Source organism: Mycteria americana, chromosome 1 (genome assembly GCF_035582795.1).
Source record: "Mycteria americana isolate JAX WOST 10 ecotype Jacksonville Zoo and Gardens chromosome 1, USCA_MyAme_1.0, whole genome shotgun sequence".
Classification (NCBI taxonomy): Eukaryota; Metazoa; Chordata; class Aves; order Ciconiiformes; family Ciconiidae; genus Mycteria; species Mycteria americana.
The window spans coordinates 60,328,605-60,343,110 of record NC_134365.1 but is presented as its reverse complement, the minus strand read 5'-3'; the positions used below and the strand labels follow the sequence as shown (position 1 = coordinate 60,343,110).

Sequence of the window (14,506 nt, the reverse complement as noted above, 5' to 3'; positions counted from 1 at the left end):
CTTTTAAGCACAGATCTCCCTTGTGGCTATTGGCAAGGCAATGAGCAGACAGGCCAAGTTACGTTGGGGGAGGTTACAAGCATCTTAGTAGAACTGGCTGTTACAATCATTGAGCTAGCTGTTTGAAATAAATATATCCAGCAAGCTCCCATCTTAACTGTGTCTGACCCTTTTCCTGGAAATGCTGTTATCTTGGCTCAGCTCCACAGCCAAGTCTCTTCCTCTTCTGCCCCATTCCCTATCATGTGCCTCAAGCAAAGACAGACCTCTCCCTGGCCATCCTTTCCTGTGCTCCATCCCCCTTCCAAGCAGGCTGGTGTTAGTTTGGCAGCACCTGCCTCTAGGGAGAGAAAGAATGTAGGCTCTTTGTGGTGCAGGATGAACATGAACAGCTGTGTCACCTTGCAAAAGGAAAAATAAGTCTTCCCTAAATTTTAGAAGGAACATCTGACATGCTTAATTCACAGCAGCAGACAAAGTAGATATGTTGGTTTTCTGGCCCTAGAAATTCTGGGATAATCAGTGGTACCTTGTCTTCCCTTTCTTGCATTGAAGCGTCCAGTTCTCCTGTAAAACTTGAGAGAAAACACCACCTACTGCAGAGCCTTATTTTCTACACCTTCCTTCAGGACACTGGTTGCTCTAACTCTAAGCTAAACAGCATGTATTTTAAGAACTGCAGGATATGTTAAGAAACGTTGCCAAATATTTTAGTCTCCAAATTCTGCCTTTTAAAAAAGTAATACTCTAGTGGAAAGTGTTGCCTGAATTCTAAATAGCTACTTGAAAACAAAAAAGCATCCATACTATTTATGGAAGATCTAACATTATGTTCTTCCTTCCACTGTTAGAGGAGGAACAAGAGCAGGAGCAGAAGAAGGACTTTTCCCAGGACTTAAGGGCTTAAGCTAACATGCCAGCTCCTGCTGCATTAGAAGTAAGAGGCTGGAAGCTCATACTTATCCAAAGGGAAAAAACCAAACATGAAATGAAATGTTTTCTGTAGCAGCTAAAATGTGTTCCCAAACAATGAAACATTGGTGAATGAAAGCTAAGCAGAAAATTCTCATGCTATTGTTCAGTCTAAACCCTTTTAAATGTCAGCAATTCGTATTGATTACAGGTTTAAAAAAGAACTATAGAGGGTCATTAAAACTGAAACATAGTATATACTGTAACACTGGATTCATAGATCACTTTTCTCTAAAGTAGACTTTCTAGTAAACATTCCAGCATCAGCTCTACATTTTCCTAACACTGGACAGCATAATATAGCTCCCAAGAGTACAGGTGAAATACATGAACCCAAAACAATCATTAAATCCTCTCTAGAGGCTATGTAGGAAACAAATGAGATGAGCTCCTACAGCTGTCTGTAAACAGCTCCTCTGTCTTCTTTGCTAAAACTTGCAGAATGATCTGGATATGAGCCAGCATCATACCTGGCTTTTTAAAACTCCATTTATATTTACAACTCTTTGCTGTCCTTTGGCAGTGTCTGTCACATTCACCTATGCTGAATACTACTTTATACTGTGGTTTTTGGCTACTGAAATCAGGAAAATTGCTTGGTATGCAGTATGATGAGCTCTGAGCAAGAGTAGCAGACCTGGAAAGATGTATTTATGCATCAATACCTGCATCCAGGAAGAAAGTGGTCCCCAACCTAAAGCCTATGGGTTACATGCCAGACAGTCCAGTGCTGCTTTAGGTCACTGGCCATATAAAAGTTAAAGTTGAGTGAAGAGGGAGGGACAAAACAAGACTTTGCTCTGTAGCCTCATATCTGCACAGTGTTTTGCCTATAAATCAGGAGGTTGAGGATCACTGAAGTAAGTTCTCTTGGTTATTATTTACTTAACTAGATTGGACCATACCCAAATGACCAGAAGGAAAACACTAAGAGGTCTGTCTTGCCTAGCTGAGAGACTAATTAAGCACTGTGAAATCCCACAATTTGCAGAAAAGCACATGTAATATAGACACGTACAAGATTTACAAGAACAAACCTCCTCCTTGATACGAAGCTATAAAGAACAGAAGGGAGATCTCTAGCTAATTAGGTTAGTATCAGCTTATAGCTTCATGTAGAAGGACCAATAAACCAATAAAAACAGCTAGAAACAAAATATTTTTCTCAAGGATCATTTTTTCCATCTTTCTACAACTTTTTGTACTCAAGATTCTACAAGATGGTGTGCTTTGAATTTACCTCTTAATTAGCACAGCAATTTGCTAAATTTTGTTTTTTCCTTGTTTCAGGGTGCTGTTCAGAACAGTCTGATAAGTCACACAAATTATTGCCACCAACTCCAAATGCTAAAATACTTCATTCTACCTCCACAGCTAAAAAACGTGCAGCTCAAACTAAATGGTGTGCCTCTGTGATCTAATTTAAACTTTCTAACTATGAAAAGATAATTACTTTATGTTTTGAGTACGTGATTTTTTTTTCCCCTTGGAACTCTCGTTTCTTCATATTCATTCCTTTTGAAAGGGCATCTAGATAAAAAAGGTAGCTATTTCAAAAGGTAATATTGATACCTCGTCAGAGTGTGTGTACTTACGGTGTTACACACCCATGCTTAAGGAATGCAGGGAAGTTGAGTGTTTCCAGTAACAGGCTTGGGCTTATTGAACAAGACATTTAAGATTCCACCATTTCTACTAGAAAGAAGTATCCTTAGCAAAACATAATGTGATCAGATGCAATTCAGCCTGGGCAACCAGAATTTTCTTGATAGCAAGTAAAATTCTAACCTGCTAAACAACATATTCCATTAGCGGAGAAACTGCAGTGATTTTAGTCATGTAGTATCTTCTAGTTAAGTATAACTGGGGTTACAATCATGTGGGTTAGAATTAGTTTTAGCCAGGGAGAATATTTTAGCCAGCAGTTCTCCCCCAAGTCTCCAATCCAAAGAGATGAATAAAAAAGGGATGACATGAAACCAGAAGTGTATGAGTAACATTTACGTTTCTCTTGCTTTACCTTGAGCTCATCTGCATCATAGAAGTCTATGCGCACAGCAGGGACCATCCAAGTCTGGAAGAGAGTCGCCAGGATCTGTTTGGCAATTGCATCTGCGATGAGGTGGAAGTGGAGTGGGTTTCGCCTGATAGGAGGAGGGACAGAAATGCATTAGTTCAAAGGTTTCTAGTTCCTATTGTAAAAGGACAACATCAGAACTTACAAAGCTTTATATATGTCTAAGATCTCAAGGTAGAATGTACAGCATGTTCAGTGGAGTCCTGCTCTGTGGCCAAAATGCTGAGACACTTACAATTTGAATAAACATGGCAATAATAGAAATACTGGATCAGTTTCTGGGTGGTTGTAAATAAATATAGTTCCTTTGACTTCAGTGGAACGTGATGATTTATAACACTCAAGGATCTGGTCCCTTCTACCGGCTCCTTAAAAGAAGGCCAAGTTAAGTTAATCCCCCTTTGGGGACTTTTGCTGTGAAAGTGATTGCTTTCAGTTTTCTAGGTCAACCTGGTAATTCATCTTCGTGGTAAGAACAGTTGTCTGTGGAGAAGTGGGGAGGGAAGGGAAGGTTAAAAAATAATCATCTGAATGAGGTGAAATTCCAGGACCATTGAGTTTACACACATTCTTTCTACAAAGCAAACTTGGGGTATCAACAGCTGTCCTATGGGAACCCAAAATTAGATGTTTCACATGAGTGCCTTCTAGGTACTGCCATAGTGAATAGAATGGAGATTGTAAATCTTCCCACATCCTTGTTCCTAAGAGGGATGGAGGGTTGAAGAAAAGCAGGAACAAAGAAAATATTTTACTTCAAAACACCAGATTTGGGTTCACCTCTGTACTTATAGGACTTGGGCTAAGTGAAAAGCTTCAAAACAAGATGAGTGAAGCCAGTATCAGCAAGAGTGGCAAGGTTTGACAAAGTGTATGGATTTTTCTATAGTAATGTGAACTTGGACATTACAAATACCATGTTTAAATCCCTTAACCTTGCTTCTCTCTTTGAGGGATAGTAAGCAACAAAGTCTGATCTTTACTCAACTTCTGTGGTAGGAGTATGAAAACTCGCCAGTGGAAGTTAGTCATGATTTGTAGCCTTCCATGTTTATCCCTATCTTAGCAACTTTCGTTGTCAGCAGAGAAGGACAGAGTTTGCAAAAGCCACTAAGACAACAGATGGTTCATTTAGACTTCAGCATTGGCTCAACCTTTCTTCAATCCCTAGGGTGGAATAGTGGAGTCTCATTTCTGTGAAATTTAAAAATGTAAATGGGTGTACTTGTTAACCAATACTTTTCATCTAAAAAGAGGAACATTTAGTTTCAGATGCTGGTTAAAGTGGAAGATGACTGATGCTAGTACATTCTCCTGTCTGAACGAGAAGTGAGGAAATCTATGTTAGTTCAGGCAAATGTACTTCCATCACACTTTTGGGCTTAACCCAAAAGATGAAGGTTATTTCTTTCTCCATTTCCTGCATTAATGAACAATAGGTGTCTTTCTCTTTAATGCTACTCTTCTTGGTTTGACGAGTAATACTGTTTCTCACTGAACAAAGTCCACAAGAAAACGTAAAAATACATACAATGGTTCATAGTATCATAACACACCTCTCAGCAGAAACAGGAGATTGTTGTGAGACGCAGTGCATGGTGTTGTGAGATGCAATGCATGGCTGGATTTTGCAGTGTTAGAAATACCGCACCTAAGCTCCAATCCAATACCCAGGGATGTCAGTGAAGCTCTTGTATTGGCTTCAAGGGCACTGTGGATCAAATTACGTGCTTACAGGAAAAGCAGAAAAGGGCTGGTTAGAAGCCTTATATATGAGATAATCATGATGGCGGAATAAACCCACAGCTGAACTGTGTTTAACAATATCCAAAACACTAAGCCACAACCTGCTTTCCAAAAAGACAAAGGTCTTTCAATCTCCAGCTTGCCCTGGAGTGAGGAGGGGAGAGGGAAAGGCATACACTGCCAGCTGCTGAGCGTCCTATTACCAAGCTAAAGGGATCACAGCAATTATATCTGCTTCACCAGCCCAGCAGGAGAGAAGAAGAGGACATCCTGGCTCATGCAGATTCCGCAGTAACCAGGCACCTTGCCAAGAAAAAATCGGGAAATAGCAGTGATCAGGAAATAAATTTCATTAGCAGAGAAAAGACCAAGAGAAAAGAAGTACAAAACACCAGTGGCTTTGGGTACAGGCAAAGCAATAACTCAAGGCAAGTAGGTGTTGAATGTCAACATACACATTCCACATAAGTTCCTCTGCTTAGCAGGGGCTAAGTCTGGTATCTGGTAGGACTATTTCCCAGCTGGTGTTCTTTAATAATTTCTTTTCCTTTTTTTCAGGGTCATTTATCTATATATTGCAAAGTAGAATAAGAAGAGTGAAAAATCAGTTTAAAACAAGAAAGCTACATCTTCTTTCAAACCATCATTTAGTGAAATGGAATTGATATAAAATATTTGAAGATGAAACATACTAGTTGAAAAGAAAAAATCTGATACAAAGACACTCAGATGTTCAGTAGCAGTTCATACTTATCTGAATGACCCAGAGTGTATGAAACTTAAATGGGAACAAGTGGGTGACATTTTCTTTAGTTCAGCTCCTACTGGGAAAAAGAAAAAAGGAGTAGTTGTACTCCTACACCGAAATCTCTTTCAAGTTGTTAGCCTCATGGTAAAGATTCAGCTGGAAGGAAAGTATGTGTCAGAGGCAAAGCAGAAGATTATCACTTACAAAAATACATCCCCAAAACAGAATAGTGACCTGCTGACATCTACAACTAAATGTGCACCAGTCACAGAAAATTTTACTCCAGACAAGATTTTAGTTATGTGAAATGTGAGGTTTAGCATGGTGCTAGAAGCCAGCAGAGCACAGACTCAAACCTGGAAGACCTTCTGAAGGTAACACTACTAGCATACACACAGATGACATCTTTTACCACTTCTGGTGTCTGCAATATGCAAAGCCTAAAAGATATGAATTGCTTCAAAGTGTTTATGAAACAAGTTCAGAAGCTTAAAGATCAACCAGCATCCATTATAAAAGATACAGAGAAGATTCTGTAAGATGAGAAATCTTTCTCAAGAGATATGAGAAAGGGATGTCATCTTTCCTCTTAATTATGTGCCAATGTGACTGAATTACTGGCTGTAAAAATTAGGGGTGACAATCAGGATATTGTGAACGATTCCACTGAAAGCTACATTTCATTAGACACAGATGTTTTGCTATACCATTTGGTGTCACTGAAAGCTATTCTTCAGATTGGTCTTCTTCTAGGACAGAGACATTTTGGGATACAAGGTTTACAAAACTGAAATAAAACTGTATTGCACCTATGATAAGTTAAGGGACAGTCATGTGGAGAACTATCCTTCACAGGCATTTAGCAGCTACAGTTTAAAAATTCTGGGAGATACCCGAGTCTTCCAGAGGGAGGCTTGAGAGTCCCTTCACTTGGGTAACAAGAAAGGGTGGCATGGCCTTTGAAGAATTTTAATGAGCAGCTGAAGACATTGAAGTTTGCTAGTGAAAGTTGAGTGGCATGAAACTGGAAAAATATGATGCTCTGATTAAAGAGAAACCTGACTTATTTCTGTTGTGAAGGTAGATCAAGTTATGAAAAGACCTTCAATGCTGTGATTTCCTGCAATAGCAGGGGAGTTAATGAGATGACCCAACAGGTTTTTTCCAATTCCCTGAGCCTCAGGACTTCTGTGCAGGACATCTTTCTTGGGCTGAAGGAAACCTGGAATCAGGTCTCAGAGAAAGTGATGACCAACACAAACCTCCTCTTCCCTCATTCCAAATGTGAGGTGGACTTCACAGAATCACAGAATCGTATAGGTTGGAAAAGACCTTTAAGATCATCAAGTCCAACCGTAAACCTAACACTACCAAGACCACCTCTACACCATGTCCATAAGCACCTCATCCAAACGTCTTTTAAATACTTCCAGGGATGGTGACTCAACCACTTCCCTGGGCAGCCTGTTCCAAGGGCTGATAACACTTTCCTTCAAGTGAAATTTCCTAATATCCAGTCTAAACCTTCCATGGCGTAACTTGAGGCCATTTCCTCTCATCCTATCGCTTGTTACCTGGGAGGAGAGACTGACCCCCACCTCTCTACAACCTCCTTTCAGGTAGTTGTAGAGAGCAATAAGGTCTCCCCTCAGCCTTCTTTCCTCCAGGCTAAACAACCCCAGTTCCCTCAGCCGCTCCTCATAACACTTCTGCACTAGACCCTTCACCAGCTTCGTTGCCCTTCTCTGGACACACTCCAGCACCTCAGTATCTCTCTTGTAGTGAGGGGCCCAAAACTGAACACAGTATTCGAGGTGCGGCCTCACCAGTGGCAAGTACAGGGGCACAATCACTTCCCTAGTCCTGCTGGCCACACTATTTCTGATACAAGCCAGGATGCCATTGGCCTTCTTGGCCACATGGGCACACTGCTGGCTCATATTCAGCCAGCTATCAGCCAGCCAATAACCCCAGGTCATTTTCCACCAGGCAGCTTTCTAGCCACTCTATCCCAAGCCTGTAGCATTGCATGGGGTTGTTGTGGCCCAAGTGCAGGACCCGGCACTTAGCCTTGTTGAACCTCATACAATTGGCCTCAGCCCATCGATCCAGCCTGTCCAGGTCCCTCTGCAGAGCCTTCCTTCCCTCAAGCAGATCAACACTCCCACACAACTTGGTGTCGTCTGCAAACTTACTGAGGGTGCACTCGATCCCCTCGTCCAGATCATTGATAAAGATATTAAACAGGACTGGCCGCAACACAGAGCCCTGGGGGACATAATTTGTGACCAGCCGCCAACTGGAGTAAACTCCATTCACCACCACTCTTTGGGCCCGGCCATCCAGCCAGTTCTTTACCCAGTGAAGAGTACACCCATCCAAGCCATGAGCAGCCAGTTTCTCCAGGACAATACTGTGGGAAACCATGTCAAAGGCTTTACTGAAGTCTAGGTAGACAATATCCACAGCCTTTCCCTCATCCACTAGGCGGGTCACCTTGTCACAGAAGGAGATCAGGTTGGTCAAGCAGGACCTGCCTTTCATAAACCCATGCTGGCTGGGCTTGATCCCTTGGTTATCCTCTACATGCCATGCGATGGCACTCAGGATGATCTGCTCCATCAGCTTTCCTGGTACCGAGGTCAGGCTGACAGGCCTGTAGTTCCCCGGGTCCTCCTTCCAGCCCTTCTTGTAGTTGGGTGTCACATTTGCTAATCTCCAGTCAACTGGGACCTCCTCAGTTAGCCAGGACTGCTGGTAAAAGATGGAAAGGGGCTTGGTGAGCACTTCTGCCAGTTCCTTCAGTACTCTGGGGTGGGTCTCATCAGGCCCCATAGACTTGTGAATGTCTAGGTGGTGTAGCAGGTCACTAACCATTTCCCCCTGGATTATGGGGGCTCCATTCTGGTCCCCGTCCCTATCTTCTGACGCAGGGGGCTGGGTACCCAGAGAACAACTGGTCTCACTATTAAAGACTGAGGCAAAGAAGGCATTAAGTACCTCAGCCTTTTCCTCATCCTTTGTCACTGTGTTCCCTCTCCTGTCTACTAGGGGCTGGAGATTCTCCTTAGCTCTCCTTTTGCTGCTAATGTATTTGAAGAAGTATTTTTTGTTGTCTTTTACAGCAGCAGCCAGATTGAGCTCTAGCTCAGCTTTGGCCCTTCTAATTTTCTCCCTGCACAACCTCGCTACACCTTTGTAGTCCTCTTGACTTGCCTGCCCCTTCTTCCAAAGGTCATAGACCCTCCTCTTTTTCCTGAGTTCCAGCCAAAGCTCTCTATTCAGCCAGGCTGGTCTTCTTCCCCACTGGCTCATCTTTCGGCACCTGGGGACAGCCTGCTCTTGTGCCTTGAGGACTTCCTCCTTAAAGAATGTCCAGCCTTCCTGGACTCCTTTGCCCTTAAGGACTGCCTCCCAGGGGACTCTGTCAACCAGTCTCCCAAACAGGCCAAAGTCTGCCCTCTGGAAGTCTAAGGTAGCAGTTCTGCTGACCCCCCTCATCGCTTCTCCAAGTATCAAAAACTCTATCATTTCACGATCACTCTGCCCAAGACGGCCTCCAACCATCACATGGCTCACAAGTCCTTCTCTGTTTGTGAACAAGAGGTCCAGCGGGGCATCTTCCCTAGTTGGCTCACTCACCAGCTGTGTCAGGAAGTTATCTGCCACACACTCCAGGAACCTCCTAGACTGTTTCCTCTCTGCTGTATTGTATTTCCAGCAGACATGGTAGGTTGAACTCCCCCACAAGAACAAGGGCTAGCGATTGTGAGACTTCTGCCAGCTGCTTATAGAATAGTTCGTCTGCCTCATCATCCTGGTTGGGTGGTCTATAAGAGACTCCCACCACAATATCTGCCTTGTTGGCCTTCCCCCTGATTCTTACCCATAGACACTCCACCCTTTTGTCACCATCATTAAACTCTAAACTATCCAAACGCTTCCTAACATACAGGGCTACCCCACCGCCTCTCCTTCCTTGCCTATCCCTCCTGAAGAGTTTATAGCCATCCATCACTGCACTCCAGTTGTGCGAGTCATCCCACCATATTTCCATGATGGCAACCATATCATAGTTTTCCTGGTGTACAATGGCTTCCAGCTCCTCCTGTTTGTTGCCCATGCTGCGTGCATTGGTGTAGAGGCACTTCAGCTGGCTGCCGTCCCTGTCTCCTTCATAGAGGAACACCTCTTATGTGCTTTGAGGTGTTTCACTGGTGTTTCCCTCTTGGCTCCTATTATCTCAGTATCCCCTAGGTCAACTCTGTACAACGTCAACTGTGCCCCAGCGTACCCCGCACATCTCAGAGACATAGGCTGAGTGCCCTTGCTGGCACCCGCTCCCTCTAACCATGGCACGTCGTCCCTCAGCTTCTCTTGGGCAAGCCTGATATTATCTCCCTCCCCCTTCGAGTCTAGTTTAAAGCTCTGTCGATGAGCCCTGCAAGCTCCTGAGCAAAGATTCTCTTTCCCCTTTGAGAAAGATGAATCCCATCAGACGCCAGCAAACCTGGTGCTGTGTAGGCCATCCCATTATCAAAGAAACCAAAACCGTGGTGATGACAGCAGCCACGGAGCCATGAGTTAATAGATTGGGTACCTCTGTTCCTTCTAGTGTCACTGCCCACAACTGGAAGGAGAGAGGAGAAAATAACCTGTGCTCTGGAGTCCCTTACTAGCCGTCCCAAGGCCCTGAAGTCTCTTTTGGTTGCCCTAGGACTACGTGTTGCAGCTTCATCACCCCCCACATGGAAGAGCAGTGGAGGGTAATAGTCCGAGGGCCGTACCAGGCTAGGGAGTATCCTAGTGATAGCCTTCACTCGGGCCCCAGGGAAGCAGCAGACTTCCCTAAGAGGAGGGTCCGTCTGGCGTATCAGACCCTCGGTTCCCCTCAGAAGGGAGTCACCCACAACTATAACCTGTCTTCTCTTCCTTGTGGAGGTGGTGTTAATACGAGAGGTACATTCTTCTGACCTGGACGACACCTCTGGTGTAGATAGACTGTCATCCCCATCCTCCATCGACTGGCCTGCCACCTCCAGGGCCTCATACTTGTTGTACAGAGGCACCTGGGAAGGCGAGGTGGGCAAGGAGGGCGTTCGCCTGCTGCCACGAGCGTGGACTTGCCTCCATTCACTCTTTTCCTTTGAGCTGCTGCCTTCAGCCCAGTGTGGGGGGGATACAGGATCCCCTTGATCGTGGGTTTTTACTGGTGGCTGCTGCTGCTCCTGTTCCCGTCTCGGGGGGGCAGAGCATGGCACCACCAGTCGATCTCTTTCTCAGCCTCCCTGATGCTCCTTAACCTTTCTACCTCGTCCCCTAGCTCTGCCACCATGCAGAGCAAATCATCCACCTGGTCGCACCTCACACAGCTGTCCTCACGGCTGCCATCCGTGAACAGTGACAGGCCCTGGCACTCTCTGCAGCCTGAGTCCTGCGTGGCTGCATGTTTTCATGGGAGCTCCCAGTCTGGGTAGCCACATCCACTCTGGCGAGCACAGAGGGCATCGCCTTCTGACGAGTGAATACCATAGCTAAGTTTCTTCTGAAAGGATGAGGACTACCAAATGAACGCACCTCTTGAGCTAGTAGGGAGACTTCGCCTTCCCTACAGGCCCTGCCTGTGCGAACTGCCGCGCTTTGACTTCCTTTGACTTCAACTTCTCTAACAAACGCAAAGCACAGCTGTGTGCTGTGTTTATTTTTAACACATATGTTATCCCATATAACTCATTTTTGACTGGGCACATCAAGAGAGCAGAAGAACCACACATGGTAGAGTTTGGTTATATCTTGTACTGCTAGAAAGCACTATACCATAAATGGTGACAGTATATGCATCTATGGAATAATATAGGTCAATATACGACAATTTTGATAAAATTCTCTTACAAAATTAATAGGTTTTGGAAAATTCCCAGTATTCATGTGAATTCATATGTTTGGAAGTCAAGGTTTCTAGTGTTCCAGGTTTCAGAACAGGCAGCCCTTGAACTCTGATCCCCCAGTCTTCCAGATTCCTCACTATAGAAGCAGGTATTGAAACAGCCAGAGAATTTCTCCCAAGGTCCAGAAATCACTTAATCTCATTTACCTCAAAGACTTTGAACATCTGAATTTTTACCAACTACAACTTTTCACAGTTCTGTTACGTGGAAAATGCTGATGCACTAATGTCTTAATGCAGAAGAATGCCATTTCAAAATATGGGTATTTCCCATCAAGTGGAAACTCAAGGTTTTAACCTCTCTATTTAGAAAACTGCAAATCTTCGTATATTAAATTATTTCCACTTATCTTAAGATCAGAACACTATCTGACAAAGTAAACCATACGTAAAGAGCACACATTCATTTTCCTAAATTGCTTTCCTCAAAAGTGAGTGAAAAGAGATTCTGGCCAAGTTTTTCAAGCATGGATGCTTAAATATAGGCTCTTAGGCCTAAATATAGGAGCTTAAATGAATGTTCTCATTTTCAGAATTGCTGAGGTCCTATAAAGTTTAGTAAAATGAAAAGAAGTCAGTAATTTTAAAAGTCAGGCTATGAATTTAGGAGCCTATTCCGAGGTACACGTTTCTATGTATATTTTTTATCATGATGTCTTATTTTTATATTTGAAAACTTCTTATTCTTCATCAGAGTTTTGATCTGCTTGCTCAAGCATTTGTGGCCCATTCTTTTTGAATAGCCACTGCCACAAAGTTAAATACAAAAATCTACAATTGAAAAAGGGAATAGTGAACTGAGACTCACTCTTCCCTTCTGTATTATTCCATAGCTCAATTGTTAGCAATTCAAAAAGCAGCTGCTTAGTTGCACAGTTCTCTCTCTGCAACAGAGGAATTTTATTTTCTAAGAATATAAAAAGGTCAGTAGCGCAGGGGGTTTATTTCCAAAACCTATACTTTATTAAGGGAAGCACAACAAGGTAATACCTTTTATATCTGTAACAAATAGTTACAAGAACTTCAAACAGAAATTATAAAAGGCAGCTTGGGAAGTTTTTTTTCCTAATGCCCATATGACAATCCCTCTGTCATACGGGGAGAATTTTAATGTGGAAATCATTACAGATTTTTCATACTCTTTCACATCCAGTATTGATTAACATGCTCCCCAAACTACTGGAGAGATCTTAAAGATGCACTAGCTGCCTCATTCATGGAACTTCATGTTTTGTGTTAACTTATAGAAGCACTTTGGGAAATAATAAGAGATTTCATGGGCAGATTATTTTAAACATTGCTTTCTCCATTATGCCTCCTTTGTTAGGACAGCTAGAAAATACAAAAGGAAGTGTGTATTATTGATGCATCTATATGGATCAGAGAAACCAGTTCATTCTTTACAGTTTTTGCCAGAAGAATCTCCCACAAAATAGACTGACATGTTAGAAAAGTTGGAAACAACGACAGAGGTTTTAAATTCTTAAATTAACTCCATTAAGGCAAAGCAGTCTCCATGGAATACAGCCATTAGATTACATAAGCGATAATTACCAGTCAGTGTTGACTTGTGACTCTTACTTGGAAATTACATGTCATTCTTTTTATTTAATTTAGATTTCCATTTGGTTTGCCTTATTCTACTTGTCCTAAGAAAAAAAGCTTATTATTCGTACAGCAATCTGTAACAGTTTAATATCCTAATCTTAAAAATGCTTAGACATACACTTAACTTTAAGGTTATAAGCAGCCTTCTTAAAGCAAAGAGGCTAGTCATTTCGTATTAGAAAGCATTTGTCTAGCTGACTGGTTTTGTTTACACTACGAAACCCCATCACCATTACTATGTCACTAGTACCATTGAATAGATGGAACGCACAGCTACAGAAGTAACCACAACTTCTCCAAAGAAGAGGGACTAACATAGGAAAAAAAAAAAAGGGCAGTGTTAGCTGGCACAAAAGAGACGTTAATTTTTCACAGATTCTCAGGTTGACCTAACTGCCAGCAACAGGTCGTAATTGTGCAATTTTGGCCTTTCTTTGTTCCCAGATGAAAGATGGTGTTTAGCATGTCTTTGGAAAAGATAAGAGTACATTAAAAATAATTTTAGCTCTTACTCAAGAATTACGTAATCAGAGACAGAAATGATCTGTGCAATATGAAACTATAACTTGTGGGCTCCTTCTGTGGCACTCTAAGCTTTACAGTTTTCAGAAACGGAGTAAAACATTGAAAATGACCAATGTAACTGGGACCAGTAGTTGCAAAAGTTTCAAGCAGAGTTATTGGCCACACGACATTCCTTCAGTTTTGAAAAAGAAATGCAGATGCTTTTTGCATACTACTATATGTACTATTTCCAAAAGCACTTGCATTTCGTTTTGCCCATTTGACCCAATATCTTTGATTTTTAATGTTTAGTCTTTTGCTTTGGAAAACCTATAGTTAAGTTGCACTTAGGACACAGTGATGTGAGCTTGTCTGTGTTAAACTGGCTCAGAGAGAAGATTTTTCGCCACTGCAACAGATTTATAAAATCTGTCGTAATTAGGAACTAGATGCCCAAGAGAGGAAAGCAGGAAAGTTGCAGATGAGGACTAAGTACCCATTCTACAAGCTTCCCTCTGTGCAGCACTGCCAATGCATATTTATCACAGTCTGCAAACGCTGCACTATCCCAGCTCTGCTGAGTCTCCTCCTGAGAACAGACTGTCAGTTATGTCAACCGGGTGTTAAAAGCTGCTGGGATTTTGTGGCTTGAGCGTACATTTTCTAAAGACAAAACTGGAATCAAGCTCCTTTTCCACTGGGAATGAAATGCATTTCTGAACTATGGTGTTCTTACAAGTAATCAACCACACCACCCCTTCCCTCTCCTCTTCCCACTCTCTAGAACCTCAAGACAGATACAGTTTCTCAAATTGTTTGACCAAGTAGCTTGCCCAAGTCTCACAATATATATGGAATGACTGGAATCAGAAACTTGCTTTTTTAGACCTGGGGAGAGCTGCAA

At 42.7% G+C, this 14,506-nt stretch overlaps 1 protein-coding gene across 4 annotated transcripts in view; it reads right to left on the bottom strand.

Moving 5' to 3' along the window:
- LARGE1 (LARGE xylosyl- and glucuronyltransferase 1) overlaps window positions 1-14,506 on the bottom strand; it is a 303,277-nt gene that overhangs the window by 135,806 nt on the left and 152,965 nt on the right. For all 4 annotated transcript variants that reach the window (XR_012775792.1, XM_075501659.1, XM_075501666.1 and 1 more), the window contains one exon: window positions 2,993-3,116. Coding sequence is in view for 3 of the 4 variants with exons in the window: in XM_075501659.1 (XP_075357774.1) it covers window positions 2,993-3,116 (124 nt within the window). In the remaining variant the exon portion in view is untranslated. The remainder of the gene's footprint in view (window positions 1-2,992; window positions 3,117-14,506) is intronic.